The sequence below is a fragment of the Heliangelus exortis genome, chromosome 5 (assembly GCF_036169615.1).
Source record: "Heliangelus exortis chromosome 5, bHelExo1.hap1, whole genome shotgun sequence".
NCBI lineage: Eukaryota > Metazoa > Chordata > Aves > Apodiformes > Trochilidae > Heliangelus > Heliangelus exortis.
This window is the reverse complement of record NC_092426.1, coordinates 33,208,369-33,226,198: the sequence shown is the minus strand read 5'-3', so window position 1 is coordinate 33,226,198 and position 17,830 is coordinate 33,208,369. Positions and strand designations below refer to the sequence as shown.

The window sequence follows — 17,830 nt, the reverse complement described above, 5'->3', positions numbered from 1 at the left end:
TTTAACTATTTTACAGAAATGAAAAGCAAACAATTGCATAAAACCTGAAGAAAACCTTGTAGCATGTGTTTAGGAATTGCCTGTTAAATTTCTATTAAGACAACTACCTAGAGTAGCAGCTGGTCACATCCCACATAGATTCAGCTATTTATTCTCTCTAATTTCATTGAAAAAGTTGAGCATACCAAGAAACCAACTTCCAGTGAAGTTATTCTGCCACCTGCTGTTGCTTCAATGGATACGCTATTTGAATTAAAATATTTTCAATTAAAAAAAAATCCTAATTTAAAAAAGAGGATACTTTGCTATTGCAGAAGAAAGCCTAGTCATTAACTATAAACTACTAATACATTACAATCTTTTTCTCTTGTTGACCTATCGAGTGTGTGACCCTAAAGATGCATAGAACCAAGATGGAGGGGGCCAGGGCAAAGAAGGGGCAGCCTGGTGCAAGGCAAAAGCCCGGTAGTTTAAAAAAAAAATTAAAAAAATAATCACAAAACCCTCACAAAGCAAAGTATTGTCATGAGTCTTCTAAAATTCACACAAGAAAAAATGTCTAAAAGCCTTTTAGTCTGAAAACTGTGATCCCAAGCACTGCTAAATTACAGTATCAAAACAATAATTTAAAACGAAAAGGTTAAGAGAAATACTGAAATTCACCAGTCTACAATCACTGAGTGGCAGAAAGAGAAAACAGAAGTGGTACTGAAAAGGCAATGCTGCTTACACCCTCAGCTCTTGCAGTTATACAGATGGGAATTCAGCAAACCTGACAAGTCCTTTTACAAAAAGCCAGTGACAGTGAGATGGATATTCCCACCCTGCTGCTGCACTCCACACCAGCTGGCAGCACCCACTACTTATTTTCAGGACAGCAATGACAAGTGCCACCCCTTCATCTCAGGCCACGCACACCACCTTCCCACTGAACTGCAGCTATGTCAGATGGTGTCCTTGTGTTGCTCATCCAGTTGTACACTCTTAATGTTTGTCTCCAGCATGGGAGGGTAGCAGTCCTATCAGAACAGCTTAGGGGAAAGACTGAAAAAGAACTGGAGACCCAATAAAAATGAAGAGTGAAGTTGGGGCAGGAGAGTGACTTGCTGAAAAATTATCCACACACTTGGAAAATGCTTTCAGATTTTTAATTATTATAATTCAAGATAAACACCCTTCTAAATGTTACCCAAACTACAGAACACAAAAACCTTTTCCAGGAGAGGGAAGCCCTCCCTGACTCCACAAAATGAACATGTATGTGACAGTCTGCTCCATCCCCTACCCTGCCCCACAAACATTTCCAAACATAGCCATGGGTGGCCTCTCATCCAAACAGCATCGGACTAAACGTGCTCACGAGACTGGAGGGAGGTCACAAGACAGGACAGGATGGTTAAACCACCCTTTGTATTCAACCAACGTACTCAGTCTACTCTTCATTTAGAGCACTACTAAAAGCTTGTTCCACCTTGCAGAGCTTGGCAGCTGCCCACTCCCACTTAGAATGAATATTCAGTTGTTCCTTCAGGCCCTTCAGCCCTTTGATATCCTATTGCCTGTTACACATTAGACAGGAGTGCACCCTCTCTTTGCCAAGCAGCACATGCGTGGCAGCTTCACACCCTTTCCAAATGAAGCCTCCTAGCAATTTTTCTTTTCCCACTTGGCCAAGCAAAGAGATTACTTCTCAAACCCATGGCCCTGTGCCCCAGTGCTGGTGCTTCCCAGGGCAGTGCTCCAGCAGCTCCCCAGATGGAAGAGCATGGCCCCTGCTGCACTCTCTGCAGCGGTGGCAGAGGGGCTCAGACACTGCTGGCTGAGTCCAATGAGCTCAGCAGTATTTTTGCCTCTTGCTTTCTGGATTTCTAATGGGTTTGCCTCATTGCTTAGCAGACCCGCTTTTAATTTCAAAATTAAATTCCATTCCTTATTTGCATACCATGGTGAGGAGATTTTAGCAAGATCTCGAGGCATTTATATGTACCCACTGACTTTGACCTCCATCTCTATCAAATAATTTCTATGTACTATTATTAGCCTTATATTTTGAAGCAGAATAGCAAAAAATTATGAAAAGGCAGGCAAATAAAATCTATAGCAGAGCTAGATCCTAACACACATTTTGGCCTGTCTTTTCTTTGTAATCAATACTAGATAAATCTGCAAAAAAGCACATCCATGGATTAAAATATTTTTTTAAAGGTGTTTTTACTAGATATAGTTTCAGAGTTCTGTTTTCTGTACTAAAATGGAAGGTCATCCTGTACAAACTCAATATTTTTTCTGCTCCTGAATTTTGTTATCCTTTGCTGCATGTGTACATTAAGAATTTATGCAGATGTTTTAGTTTTTACCGTAAGCTAACTTCCTTATCTCTGCAACAGATGGAAGCCAACTAACATTTCTTCCAGCCTGTCTTGTTGCATTCTAACATGATTAATTTGGGTTTTTTCCCCCACGAGGTATTTTCCCATAGTAATTCCCATAAGGAATGTTATTCCTTGCAGTGCACTGTTCATATAATTCTTGCCCCTATCAATAAGGCAGGTAATTAGGTACTTTTGCCCTGAAGCCAGATTATCTATTGATAAAACAAAAGGTACTACCAAGGCCACACCCTATGATTTGATTAATTTGTTCTCTGACCTGTTTTTAATCACACCTGAGACTCTAGTTTTGAAAGGAAACACACCTGGCCAGTGTGGAAAAACAGAGGCCAAACAGATGACATCTCAGAGCTGTACCACAGCTAAACTGCCCTCCTCGGAGATTGAAAATGTTAAGTCTATTGCATTTGATACTGACAGAAGCTGAACATAGCAGACTCTTGTAAGATAAGAATGAAATAACTTTTGACACAGTGCTCATTTCAGCTGATTGTTAACAAAAGACCACCATAAGCAAGACAAATGGAAATCCAATCTGACTATCCTCTTCTGAGTTAAGTAAAATAATCCATAATACAGCCACACTGGGAAGAAAATTATGATTTCCCCCACCTTCTCTTTGATTCGGCCATGCTGGAGGTACCAGCTTCTAAATCCAGAAAAAGCACTTCTCTTAAGATCTCTAACCAACTCAGGTTCCTTATTTTTTTGTATATACATGAAGAGATCTTAATTAATATGGAGGAGCAGAAACGTTAATGTCCAGTGCATTTAAAAGTATCCAAAGGTGATTTCCAATCTATTGTATAATTTCTCATACACTGACAAATTGCATTATCCTGTATCAACTACTGTACACTGTCAAATTATTTATACTGCTGCAGAACTGCATACATGCCTGTGACTGAGTTGTTAAACAGTCATATACATACAGTGCAACAGATAAGAAGGGAAAAGCAAAAATCTTTCAGACAAGTCAAATTTTAAGACTATTTTAGGGAACAAATCAGATGTTCTTTCTGAAATTACCTGGAATACCTAGGTCTCCATGCAAAAAAACACACAGTGCTTTGGTGAGCTCAAGATGTTGAAACCATGGGTTTGCCTCTCATTGATCACATACCCTTTCAAGCAGTAATCTTTTACTCCAGAACATGGGCTCAGACCTGAGTTAGAGGGAAGAATGCCAACAACAGCTCTGGGGATATAGGTTTGTTACCCATACACTCACCCTTGGCAGGGTTGTCATCCATTTACTGTCCAGATTCAACCTTACTCAATTTGTGAACTGTGACAAAAATCACTGCCTGAGGTGGTGTAGCTCTGTGACTTGCACATTATGCACCTACCATTAAAAAAAGTAAATGGAGTAACCTATTAACAAATACATCTTGCAGGGCCTGAAAAATGTGAAAACAAACAAACATTTCATAATACATATAAAAAGGCTTTTCAATTAACATCCTGTTTTGAATACACAGCAGATCCACAGCAGCCCCTGGCAACAGACTGCCAACATCTCAGCCCAGCATGCTTAGACACTTCTGGCAGTGCTTCCATTCCTACACAACAAGCCTATTTATTATCCAGCTTACCTGATCTATAGTGCAATGCAGCCAGGACCTGAAGCTATTTCCTTAAGATTGAATGAGTCAGGACATGAAAATGATTAATCAACATGAAGAGGTTTAAATGTTGCAAGAAAAGTGCTCTAAGTAATGCCTTTGCAAAGCAAGGATTGCAGCATTCAGAAAGTTGGGGCTTTCCACAGGCTGTGAGTACTGAGATGCTCTGCTGTTTCTCTCAACATTGTGATAAGGGCAGCAGACACACAGACAATGGCTATTTGTCTCTGATGCCACATTCAGTCAGAGAGAGCTACAGGGTACAGCTATATGACCTTCTGAAGGCAAATACTGTCTTGCTGTGCATGTGGTCCAAACAGAATGGAAAACATGTTAGTGCAATGCCAAGACCAAGCCTAGCACACAGTGCATCTTATCATTGAATCACAGAATTGGCTGGGTTGGAAGGGACCTCAGAGATCATCAAGTCCAACCCTTGACCCACCGCTGCAGTTACCAGCCCATGGCACTGAGTGCCACATCCAGTCTCTTTTTAAATATCTCCAGGGACAGAGAATCCACCACTTCCCGGGGCAGCCCATTCCAATGCTTGATCACCCTCTCAGTAAAGAAATTCTTTCTAATGTCCAACCTAAACCTCCCCCAGCACAACTTGAGACCATACCCTCTTGTCTTGTTAAGGGTTGCCTGGGAAAAGAGACCAACCCGCACCTGGCTACAAACTCCTTTCAGGGAGTTGTAGAGAGTGATGAGGTCTTCTCTGTGCCTCCTCTTCTCCAGGCTGAACAGCCCCAGCTCCCTCAGCCTCTCTTCATAAGGTCTGTGCTTGAGTCCTTTCACCAGCCTGGCTGCCCTCCTTTGGACCTGCTCCAGGACCTCGATATCCTTCCTAAACTGAGGGGCCCAGAACTGGACACAGGACTCGAGGTGTGGCCTCACCAGGGCTGAGTACAGGGGCAGAATCCCTTCCCTGGAACTGCTGGCCACACTGTTCCCGATCCAGGCCAGGATGCCATTGGCCTTCTTGGCTACCTGGGCACACTGCTGGCTCCTGTTCAGCTTCCTGTCAATCCAGACTCCCAGGTCCCTTTCTGCCTGGCTGCTCTCCAACCACTCTGTGCCCAGCCTGGAGCTCCCCATGGGGTTGTTGTGGCCAAAGTGCAGGACTCGGCACTTGGCCTTGTTGAACCTCATCCCGTTGGAATCAGCCCAACTCTTCAGTCTGTCCATGTCCCTCTGCAGAGCCCTCCTGCCTTCCAGCTGATCAACACTTCCCCCCAGCTTAGTGTCATCTGCAAACTTGCTGATGATGGACTCAATCCCCTCATCTAAATCGTCAATAAAGATATTAAACAGAACCAGGCCCAACACTGATCCCTGGTGGACACCACTAGTGACCGGCCGCCAACTGGATGCAGCACCGTTCACCACCACTCTCTGGGCCCGGCCCTCCAGCCAGTTCCTAACCCAGCACAGAGTGCCCCTGTCCGAGCTGTGGGCTGACAGCTTTTCCAGGAGAATGCTATGGGAGATGGTGTCAAAGGCCTTGCTGAAGTCCAGGTAGACCACATCCACAGCCTTCCCCTCATCCACCAGGCGGGTCACCTGATCATAAAAGGAGATCAGGTTGGTCAGACAGGACCTGCCCTGCCTAACCCCGTGCTGGCTGGGTCTAATCCCTTGCCCATCCTGCAGGTGCTGTGTGATTGCACTGAGGATGATCTGTTCCATAACCCTGCCAGGCACTGAGGTCAGGCTGACGGGCCTGGAGTTTTCCGGGTTCTCCTTCCCGCCCTTTTTGTGGATTGGCGTGACATTCGCCAGCTTCCAGTCATCTGGGATGTCCCCAGTCAGCCAGGACAGGGTTTAAAGCAGAAGCAAAGCAAATCCACATCTACCTGGAAGACACTGTTGGTATTGACATGGTATGGGGGAAAACAACTGTGTAAGTGCAGTAAATGAGACATTTACTTCTGCTGCAACAAAGAGGCAGCCTCCATTGCCCAGCTGAGAACACACATGCCAGCAAAGGAAGGTGCTGGTACCTGACAATCCCATGTCTTCTGCAATCTCAACGTAATTAAAGCAGGCTTAGCTAAAATCAGAGAAAAAGGATGCTCATCATCATTCTGGTATTCATCCATGGAAATCACATGGCTGTACTGTAAGCATTAACCCTCTAAGAGAGGCCTGGCACAGAAATGAAGGTAGATTTCAGAGCTAGTGTCTGTGTCTTAAACAGCAAAGACACTGTGGAGCACTGTTATTGTTTACAGGGAAAAGAAAGAGGCAAAGTCAGTAGTTTTGAGGGTTGGCCTCACCTATCCTCCTGGAAAACATGGATGAAACAAAGCAACACATGTAGGCTCATGTACATCCAGCTCAAAAGTATTTGTTGTCCCTTAAAAAAAAAATGTGTCTTTTGCTACAGTAATATGTACACAGGGGTGAAAGTTCTTATTTAAAACTTCCCTCATTCCATCCATTGCACATTTATCCATTTTGTAATATGTGTCTTAATGTTTAAAAATATTGTATGTATACACACACATAAGCTTTATATTATTTCCTTACAGTTTTTGAGGAAATATATTGTTTCCAAATGCTGCCATTATTATAACCTTAGACAATGAGACTTTCACCACAGAGATTAATTACAGTGGAGACAGGGCAAAACAACCTTTTCCATGCTACCTTATCTTACAGCTTCTAAACTACCTCTGGCTGAGTTCCTTGTTTGTAAACATTAAATCTTCAAGTGCTGAATAAATTATAGCATTTGTAACTTTTGCCAACCTAACAAGGCCTGAGCTCTCCAACACAATTCACATGAATATGAAAGAACAGCTAGATGACAGTAATATCAGGGCACCCATCATTTGGCACTAACCAGTGATCTAGAGGGGTATAGATTACTATGTTTTGGCTGAGTGATGTGAACAGTGACCGATAATATTACACCTTTGATTAAAACGTAGGCAAACAAAATGTTTTCCTCAGTTTTAAAATAGTGCTTCCTTAAGACTTTGACATGTCTTTCTGCACCTTTTGTGAGCTGTAAACTCAGGCTCAAAGGTAGACTGGGAATATCATTGCGTGTCTTGAAGTATGCAACCTACCATCCCTAACACTGGTCATTGTGGTCACTCCTAAATATTCAGTGCTTCATCACTTCAGCAAGCCATCTACCAGTGAAAAAAAGTCAGTAAAAAATAGTGGTGATGGTTTTAATTAAACTGGGCCTAAATCCTTCTCCTTAACAGCTGACCTTGATATAAGAGTCTCCTTAGAGACTTTAAAGAAGGTTGAATTTATAATGTAAGAGCTCCTGGCAGTTTTCATCACCTCAAATTACAAAGTGATTTCAATCAGTGCTGAGCATCTAGAAGTATGAATTCTGCACTGCTTTACTGGCTCCTGCTTCCCTTGCTCACACAGAATCACAGTGGGCACCTAAGTTATTTTCTTCAAAGATGACTTTAAATTCAGTAAAGCACAACCTCACCTCTTCTCCCCGTTAAGTGTTTGTACCCAAGAGCTCACATACGTGACTTAAATCCTGTATTTGGGAGAGCAGGTGATACAACTCCCTGTTGTCCCTTCTGGACTTATTTTCTATGAACCAACACAAGTCCCATGGGAGAAGGTGTCCATGCAAAGTGTCCTGTGTGCCCTGCATCTTGTGTTTAGTAATATGAAATCCACCTAGCCACAAATGGAAGTCAGCTTTAGATCTGGATGCCTTAACAGAGGCAACATGTAGAAGAAGGAACAGCCAAAAGGCTGATTTCACCTTTTGCTTGGGGTTCCTTCCCTCTCCATGCAGGGATTGTTTCCAAGCTCAGCTGGATTCAATACCACTACCAGGTTTGGTAGTGCAACTGCCAATATTACCCTCGACTGGTTTTTATTTTAAGTATTGTTATCAGGTAAAGTTGTTTCAATTTTTATCTGCATTTTAAACAGCTCCAGGGGACACCACTCAAATTCCTTGTATTTAGAAGATGAGACTCATACAGTAAATATAATTACCAAATGGCCTGTTTGTAAGGGCATCAAGACTGGCAAAAACTCACAGTGTAGATGTGCCATATACTCATCTCCTTTGTGGAGTGCTCCAAAGCTTTGCTTTCAGGTTCATAAAATTCTACATGATCACTGAGACACAAGCACCCCCAGAGGGGATAAAGCTGCAATACAAGTAAGAAAAAAGAATGCACTGTTCTTTGCAGGAAGCTTCTAGATATGAATCTCAGGTCAGTGAGAGCTTATCACACACGCTGCTCTCTCCTTTCCTTCTTCCAACAAAAAAAAAACCCCTTCAATTACAATAGTTAAATCAAAATAGTAGAAAATACACTTCTTTGGAATAATTTCAAAATTTTCCTTTTTTTTCATTTTACCTATATTTTTGGCAAGCATAAGGAGATAAGAAACACATACTCAACACTTCCCTACAAATCTGAACTGCAAAAATCTTGGTGTTTGAATGTATGAAGTTTATAGCACACCAGTTTTGCGTTAACTCTGCTTCTCTACATTTTCTAGATGTGAAGCAAAAATACAAATGTCTTGCCAGACAGCAAGATTAAAAAAAGACCTAAAGCGTATATTTTGACCATATGTTAAGGCTGACTGAATTAAAAGTGTGAATCTTTCTGGATCAGCATTGCAGTTTACGTATGAGATCTTATGCAGCATATTGAAATTTTAATTTCAGTGTAGATTTCAGCCTTCAGCCATTTTATTCAGCTTAGACAGAAACAGAGTGGATAGCTCTACTTTGATAAATTTGTATGAATTTCTAGTCAGTTCACTTTCATACATTATCACTAATAAAGCAATTATTTGTGTGGCAAACTGTTGAGGTGCATTACTCAAAATCACCTTTTGCAACACAGTTTTTATACAACAGAAATATTTCCCTTCATTCAAGATCTGCAAAGGTTTTTGTGGGTGTTCTTGGGGATTTTTCTTTGGTAGAACTCAGCTTGGGACAAAATGCAATGTTCCTTTCAGAAAAGAGCTGATTAACTGCAACCAAAACCAACACTTTATTTATGGAAACTCAGATAAGGACAAAGAAATCTCCTACCTCAGAGTATAAACAGTTGCTAGAGTCGTCATGGGAGTATTTCCCCACTCACCACTCTACTGCAAGGACAGGGGGAGTAAGGCAGGAGTAAGGCAGTGACTTATTCTGAGCTAAACAGAATGCAGAAGACAGATCTGCTGTAGTAAATTTTATGTTCCTTACTCTTTGCCATCTGGCAAGTGATCCATGGCTCATGTGAAACGAGTGGGTGGTCATGGTCCAGTTTGTACTAGACATTTTTCAGGATCATGGAAAAACAAAGCAAAACAAAACATTGCAATTGGCACCAAGTGCTGCTCTTATTAGCGGCTTTCAACAGGCAGAGGACCAAACAAAACTGAAGACTAAACCTTTCCCTCTGACAGAAATGGTCACAATTTCAGAAGGAGATAAAAGCAAGCTTGTATAAGAAAGGGAAAGCTTGCAATGCCTCTGGCTCTGCCATTCTGTTTGTGATTTAAAAAGCAAGAGATTTCAGCCCTTAGGACAACCGATGAATTTACCTTCCCCGTGCTGATAATTCACCCTCCTATAATTATCAGCTTTGGAGCCAGGAAATTTACAGCTCTGATCTCTTTTTCTGGGTAGATCTGACTCTAAAAATTTCATCTGACATTATAAATGCTCCCTTACCTGGGAGAGGGGGAAAAAAAAAAATCAAAATTTTTGTTTATGCACAAACAAAAAAAACCCACCCCAGCAGAGGGGTGGGTAAACAGCCACATGCAGGACACAAGCCAGGGCATTATTGTCAGCCTTCAATTTGTTTTAATAACAGCTGTGAAAAGTGAAAGCTCTTCTATAAAACTTTATTTATAGATTAACAACAATGCTAGACAGCACGTTTTCTGCATTATGGAATTATGTTTCAAAGCTTATCCTGCTGAAAAAGAGCCAAACACTACAGCATTTACATTATTTTAAATATAATACAATGCAGACTTTTCAAACACAAATACCTTTAAAGGAAACCATATGGTAAAGGCAGACTTGCTTTTCTTTAACAACTTGGAATGCTTTCATTCCAAACTTCAAGTTAAAAAGGGCTCAGGATGGGATATGTATTCCCTGTATTTCAAAGAAGAACACTCATGTAGCATACAGCAGTGGTGTGAAATTGCACCATTGGATAGTTTGAATTTGTTATACCAAGTCACTGAGCAACTTCAAATCTTATTTCAGCCATGGCTGAACAACAAAAGCAAATCCTAACTCCTGTTTGCTCATATAACACCAAAGCAAGGCAAGCTGGATTGTACTACTCCTAGAATCTGGGAATGAGTACTGAAATAATATTTATTTATTTTAAAGGATTTGCTTAATAGCTTATAACTTTGCAATATGGGATTTAAACAAATAATCTTGTGAGTTCTCATCAGCTTTCCTTTTACAAACCAAAACTGACATGGGAACACTAAGCATCCAGGCAAAAATACTAATTTGACTAAAGTAGTATGATTAATAAAAGGAAGATTATTTTTTTCTATAACCTGTTTATTTTAATCTTAGACATTATTTGCAATGACTGTGGGATAAACAGTTACAGAGGAAAGCTGATTTTGTTTACAGTCCCCTTCCATTTGCCAAGTTTTCAGGGATACACCTGGCTTCTCAGAATCCCAGAGGAAGCTTGTAATAACAGCAGGAAAAAAAAAGGGAATTTTCAGACTTGCTGACTAGACATTTTTGACACAGAAGGTCATGCATATGGGAGATAATGATTTTTTGTGATCACTTATCAATATATAACCACACACTGAAAATCATCAGTGAAGAATTCGAGATGTTACATGAAAGAGAAGTTACTACCACAGCAGAATGCTTAAATCTACGCAGAAATGTAATGCACAAATACACACCTGAACGTCCTTTAATGAAAAACTGGCAAGGGCAAGGATGTATTAAGGTTAAATGACTGTGGTTTGCTAAGCTATGCTTTCTTCTGTTTCTGCAGAGCAGTATACAGTCCTGAATCAACAGGAAACCTCTTTCATCCATCTGATGATAGATATCAATGATGAAGCCTTTCTGAGGGCATGCTGTATTTCTAGGTTTTTTTAATATGTTGACATTTTAACAATATATACTCTGAACCCATATTAGTCTAGCAATAACAGACAAGTAGAAGCCCTAGCAAAGCTGTCTGAAACGTGTCTGGGCCTGACCACCAGCCAGGAGACCCCAACTTGCTTTCATTGCTTCCCAAGTCCTTTTTAGAAACAAAGCAACAAATACAAAGTAAGACAAAGAATAACAAACAGGGGAAAAGATCATTAAGCAAATTCTAAAGCTCTGCCTTCACTGCAATCAGACTGCAGCACAACCAGGCACTCGGGTGCCAGCTTCACTCCAACCAGAGAAGGGAGTGGTGGGGGCTGAGGGCACACGGGGTGCCCGTGTGGGCTGCTGGCTCAGGTGTGCCTACACACACTGCAACTACACCTGCAGCAGCACGGCAGACAGGCTGTAAACATAATGATCATGAAATCAATCTTCATTTGAAAAGAAGCAGTTTTTCCTCTGAAGCTCTTCGTTCTAAAGAAGAGATGAAAAATATATTGCTAATGTCCTAAGAGATAATACCTTTTCCTAAACCAAATAAAGGAAGAACAGCATACATAACCTGCACAGTGTTTCTTCTCACTTACAAAAATAGTTTCTCCAAATCTCACTGACAAGATTTCATGACTGACTGGTCAACCATAAACAAGATGTTTTTTTTAAAAAAAAATTATAATGGAATACTATGGAACTGAATTCCTTATGGCATGTACAGATTTTCTGATGCCATCAGACTTAACTAGTGTACAGTTTTTAAGCAGAGGCTAAAGCAGAAATACAGCAGAATTATCATAAAACTTGATAAGGTTCAAGTCTGAAAACAAAAAACATGAACCCAGAAAAGAAGCCAAAATGTCAAAACCAAAATGCCAACAAAATCAAGCTGTTAAATGACTTGTCAGTATGTATATGAAGGAATGCACAGTGAAAGAATGTTAAATGAAGGTCAATGATCTGCTCTCTGGTGTCTCCCCTTTTCTGTGGGGCTCTTAATTCCCCTAAAGGCACATGTGCAAAAAGTAAGGATGAGTATTTCTATACTTTAACAAACCACTCATACTATATGTGGCTGCTCCAAACCCCACTTAAGTCCAGGGTAGTCATCATGGTCATCTGTAGAGAAAGTACTTAAAAAAACCCTATTTTAATAATTAAGGTTTCTCATATAATAGTTCAGGGAACAGTTTTGGATTAAAACACACATCACGCCAAGAGTTGTTGTACAGATATCTTAATTTCTACAAATCTTTCATCTTTCCTGTAGGTTGGGTTTTCACTAGCATTTTACGTAAGTATAATGTGGTGCTGATGCCAAATGGAAGATTTCCATTTTAATCTCTATTGTTCCCTTGAAGATGGAGAGGCAGAAAGAACATGAGCAGCTTGCAGAGAAGATGGCACTGCATTATCCAGTAACACCATTCACTTAGAGACATTATGCAATTGCAACATCATAAAAATGAGCAAAATAAATAGACATTTTATAGTTTTTAACACCGGGATATTATAAGATGACTCCTGTGTGTAAACAAGTTCTGTAATGTCACTGAAGTTACACTAAGATGTTTTCAACAGCATATATACTACCCAACTGTTCATCATGGAAAGCCCAAATTCACAATTTTTATAGCAAGGGCAATATAAGTAAGGAAAATTCAGCAACTAGAAAATAACACCAACTTAGCAATTAACAATTCACATGAAAAAACAAATACTTCAATCACAGCAACTAGTCTTGGCCTTGGCTTCATACTTCTTCATAAAAGCTGCCTTTAACCATTCAGGGATTCTCCAAAACTGTATTGCAAAATCTACTGTCCCATCGTGCTGGGGATGTCTTACATACCAAGCACTTATGTGGAGACTGCTCTTCCAAGCACTGCCCCAGCCCCATTACCTCCCTCCCCAGTTATGTGGCAAAAGCATAATCCAATACTCAGCACTTCTGACCAACTGCAGCACAAAGAAGTTGTTTGAGACTGAGAGCACACCTAGTCCTACTCACTTCTGAAAAAGGTAGTGACAACTAGTTAAGGAAAAGTTCCAAAAGAGGGGAAAAAAGTCAGGTTAGTGACTGTAAGATTAAAGAAAGATTTATAGAAATAACTGCATAGCTTCTTTAAATAACTCAAAGTATAGGTGGAGGGACACTAGATAATAAATATGTAAAAAACCACCATTATCATCAGAGAAATTATTTTTCTTCTCTAACGAATTGTACTTGTAAGGGAATTTATTTAATCATTTATATGCACTTCAGATAAAACTACACAAAAGCAAAATGCATTCTCTTTTCCTGAGTGAAGTTTACCAGATGTTGTTGTCTTGGGTTTTTTGAAGAAAAACACACAAAACAAAAGAACCCCTCATGGTAATGGAGTATATCAAGGTGAAGAAAAGCTCTGACGAAAAATAAACAGTGGAGAAAGACCAGCAGATGTTCAGAGCACTGGAAAACTCAGACCTACTATGGAAGGACAAAGGGCTAAAGTCAACCTTGCCAGGATTTGAGTTCATGGTTCTAGAAAAACAGGATTTGAAACATAATACACAGACCACAGAAGCATTCATGCTCTACAGAGTTATAGTGGACATGTTGACCTACCCTTCTTAAGAGCAAATTCTGTCAGGCTGCAAAAAAGCTTGATGGGAATTTTGTAGGCTAATGGGGAAAAGAAATACTTAGTAGCAGTCAAAATGTTCTCCTTGTCACTTTTTAATCACATTTTTCTGAGAGGACAGTAATGAAAAAATATTGATACTACTCATTGATCTTTCAGTTTTGAAAAAGAAAACTTTCTTAGCATCTCGTTCAAATATACTGTTAACACCCTTTATGCTTAAGATATTGCTGTAGTTCAACACCAACTGTAAAGAAGGCCTAATGTATTGCTAGGAAGTGACAGTATCAAATATAAGCCATTTTTCTGGTACAGCTACAGAACTGTTAAAATCAACTGCTCTCAGAACTGTCCAATCTGCAGTATCACTGGTGCCTTCAGAGAAACTTTGGAAAGATCACCTATTTAGCAATACTTCAAGTTAATATCTATCATTACTTCAAGTTAATATCCATAGTTTTCTTGTAACACAATGTTTCAATTACCATTTTTAATAACTGTGTACAATACACAAATGCTCAGAATCATATGATCATTTTGGCTGGAAAAGACCTTTAAGGTCATTGAGCCCCACTGTAAACCTGAAACTGCTAAGTCCACCACTAAACCATGCCCATAAGCACCATGTCTACTCATCTTTCAAACAGCTCTGGGGATGGTGTCTCAATCACTCCCCTGGGCAGCCTGTTCTGATGTTTGACAACCATTTCAGCAAAGACATTTTTTCTAATATCCAATCTAAATCTCCTTTAGCACAACTGGACACCATTTCCTCTTGCTCTACTGCTTGTTAGTTCCTTTCTCCTGCTGGCCCCACTATTCCTGATACAAGCCAGGATGCTGCTGGCCTTCTTGGCCACCTGGGCACACTGCTGGTTTATATACAGCAGCCTATTGGCCAACACACCCAGGTCTTTCTCACCAGACAGCTTTCCTACTACTCTTCCCCAAGCCTGTAGAGGTGCATGGGGTTATTGTGACCAAAGTGCCAGATCTAACACTTGGCCTTTCTGAATTGTATCCAGCTGGCCTCAGACCACTGATCCAGCCTATGCAGGTCCTTCTGTAGAGCTTTCCTACCTGTAGCAACAACACTGTGATTAAATCTAACACGAGAACTGTATGCAGAATGAGACAGTGATTTATAGATCAATATACAGGTTGCTAAACTCTTGTGGATCTTAGTCAAATAATTCCAGTCCATCAGCTGATACCAATCCAAGTGCATGGCCCAAAAGGCAGATTTGTTCAGGAAGCTGATAACAAGCATCTGCCTTTACTAGATGGATTCAAACTCAACTCTCACTTCAAAAAGAAAATATCCTCCTAGCCAAACTAGGACTTAAGCTGAAATCTCTAGGCCCTTCTGTTCATCTTTGGCCTCGGCAGAGATAAAGATAAACAGGGAAAAATTGTCCATGCTGAAGACTATGCATAACAGTATTCCTTTTGCCCAAGCACAAGAGTATATATAGATGGCAATTACAAAAATGCCCATTTGCACAGAATACCAGTTTGTGCTGGATGTAGGATTGTTATGGCATAAAAATTCTCTAATGGATTAAAATCAGTCTTCTCACTGTTCTCTACCAGGTCTCTGGAGTTGTGCTTCATGTCTGCTCCTGCCACACCTTAAATGGAACCAATGTATACATCTGCAGACCACCATTATCATTTGCATTATATTAGAGCCCATAAACTCTATTCACAGATCAAGATTCTACTGTACATCCTGCATAGCACAACCTCAGATGAATCTCCTGAAACTGCACACACCCTGCCTATCCTGCTCCAAAAGACCTTCAGTATATCTAGGTATTCCCTTTAGAATCTGTTTATGGCATGTGCTCTGGAATTTGCCTGATCTCATTTGCAACACCTTACTTCTGGATGGATTCTTCTTAGGTTTTTGTCATTTTATAATGGAGGGGAAAATCTGAAATTAAAATTCTTTTAACAGTTGCTTCCAGAATGAAGAGAAACAATCTTCAGCCGTCAGCAACACAAGTCTTCCTGTACTTTGGACTCCTTTATTTGCAGATTTCCAAGCTATTCTTGGGTAAGACAACATTGTCCAATTCTTTAGTTTAATACAGACTTGTATATAGAAATTTTATGTGTAATAAGATAAAGAAGATAGTGAACATCACATCTAAAGCATTCATTGAGTGGTTGAAGTTCTTACAGAAATGTTGCCAGGATGAATACAGCAAAGCCAAAAAAGCTGGTATGGGGCAAGTCAGCACTGAGGCTCAGCTGCTACATCTTAACTTGCTTAATTTGGTACCTGCTTAATTCAGTAAAATTCAGAATCAGATCTCCATAACAAAGTGCTATTTATTCCAGAGAAGAAACAAAGCCCAAAACACAGAGCTTAACTCAGAGTGTACTGTTTCCACATAAGTAACCCAGACTACACTATGCAGCAGCAAAAAGGGGGCTGTAGTCCCCTGCATCATCCTGGTGAATCCATGGCTCAAGTGCAAGCTATGCACATATATAAGCTAATATGCCCAGCTAGTACAAATTCACATTTTTGCACAGCCACCTTTTCAAGCCAAGCCCATTATTCATCACCTTCCTGCTCTGATCCCTCAACAGGATGGAAATACAAAGCTTGACATCATGCAACTCAAAACACATTATTTACATGCAATGAGCTTTGGAGAGCTGTGTGTTAGTGAAACAGCACTATGGCAATGGCAGGGGAGAAATATAAGAAATCAAGACCACTCTTCAGAGGGGCACAGCTCTGGCCCTGCCTCAGCACTGAAAACATCAGCTCATAACTTTCTCTTTATTATCTAGCCCTTTGTAACCCTACCTACACAGACAAATTATTATAAATTCATTCTACATAACTCAACTTTAATTCCTGCTACATCAAATAATAATTAAGGTGTTCAATCAGTTTCACCTCTGTTTCTGGTACAGCATGGACTGAAGTGAGATCTACAGTCTCCCAACAATTCCAAATTCATTTACTTCTCACACTCGTAATACAAACAGATCCTATATTTCACGAGCTTGACAAAAGTAAAAATGCTTTTTTTAACATTTATTCTTAATTAAAACCCTCAAAAAAACAAAAATAGACTGAGACTTAAAATTTCGACTAATGTAGTGGAAATGTCTTCCTAGGCCAGCACAACAGAAAACTTCAGTGGTGAAAAGATCAGACCTTAAATTCCTTTCCTTCCAAAGCACTTAATTTCATTCTGTCAAGCAAAGTAGCTTTAACCACAGGATAAACTTCCTAGAATTGGTAATGGGATTAAATATACATCAAACTCAAGACTTGTATATGCCATTTCTAAGGGCAAGGTACTGCAAGTGAAGAAAAAAATCCTCTAGCTTGAGAGTCAAACAAAACTACAAGCTCCAAACAACACATGTGTGTACACACAGACCTCTGGAGCAGACCCCTCAAGTACTCTCACACCAAGTGCCTTAAAGCACAAACAGCCACGTATTCCAGGTATCACCCTGAGTGAAGCACAGTTGTGCACATCTGCACCCATGTCTGATCGTTTTCATGCACCTGATTCAAGTCCACTGAAATCCCTTCTGTAAACTAGGTGAGGCTCCAAGTTCCTTTAGCTCCCAGATGCCACCTGCAGCCACAACTGGTGCAGGAGGACATCCTCAAACTGGAGAAGAGCACATTAGGACTGCAGCTAAAAGAAAGTAACAGACATTAGTATTTCAAAATGATTTTGTTGCACCCTGTGCTCTTGCCCTGTCAGGTGCTGCTGACTTGGGTAACCAGCACGACTTTGCCCAACTGACATTTCAGAAGACATTTCAGAAGAAAGTTAACTCCTGTACACAAGACACATCATACTGCTGGAAAGCCAGTGATGTTGCAAGCATGGGAAAGCCCCTTGACACTGGCTTGTGTGAAAGTCAGTCTCCAGTGTAGAAACCACAACATGATCTAGCCAACAGCAAACAGCAGTCACCTATTGCTCAAGTGCTCTCAGGGCTGCAAAGCCACAGATGGGAGTTACACAATCAAGATAACTTTTCTACTCCGCCCTGCTGGGCACATGCCTGTAGGTTTTCATCTGGAAGAAT

The 17,830-nt window shown here is 40.5% G+C and overlaps 1 protein-coding gene across 5 annotated transcripts in view; it reads right to left on the bottom strand.

The window, feature by feature from the left end:
• Positions 1-17,830, bottom strand: part of RAD51B (RAD51 paralog B) — a 387,602-nt gene that overhangs the window by 231,828 nt on the left and 137,944 nt on the right. For 4 of the 5 annotated variants that reach the window (XM_071744453.1, XM_071744454.1, XM_071744456.1 and 1 more), the window contains exon 8: positions 8,053-8,166. The exons of the other annotated variant lie outside the window; for it this stretch is intronic. In XM_071744453.1, the coding sequence (XP_071600554.1) occupies positions 8,053-8,166 (114 nt within the window). The remainder of the gene's footprint in view (positions 1-8,052; positions 8,167-17,830) is intronic. 5 annotated transcript variants of the gene reach the window in all.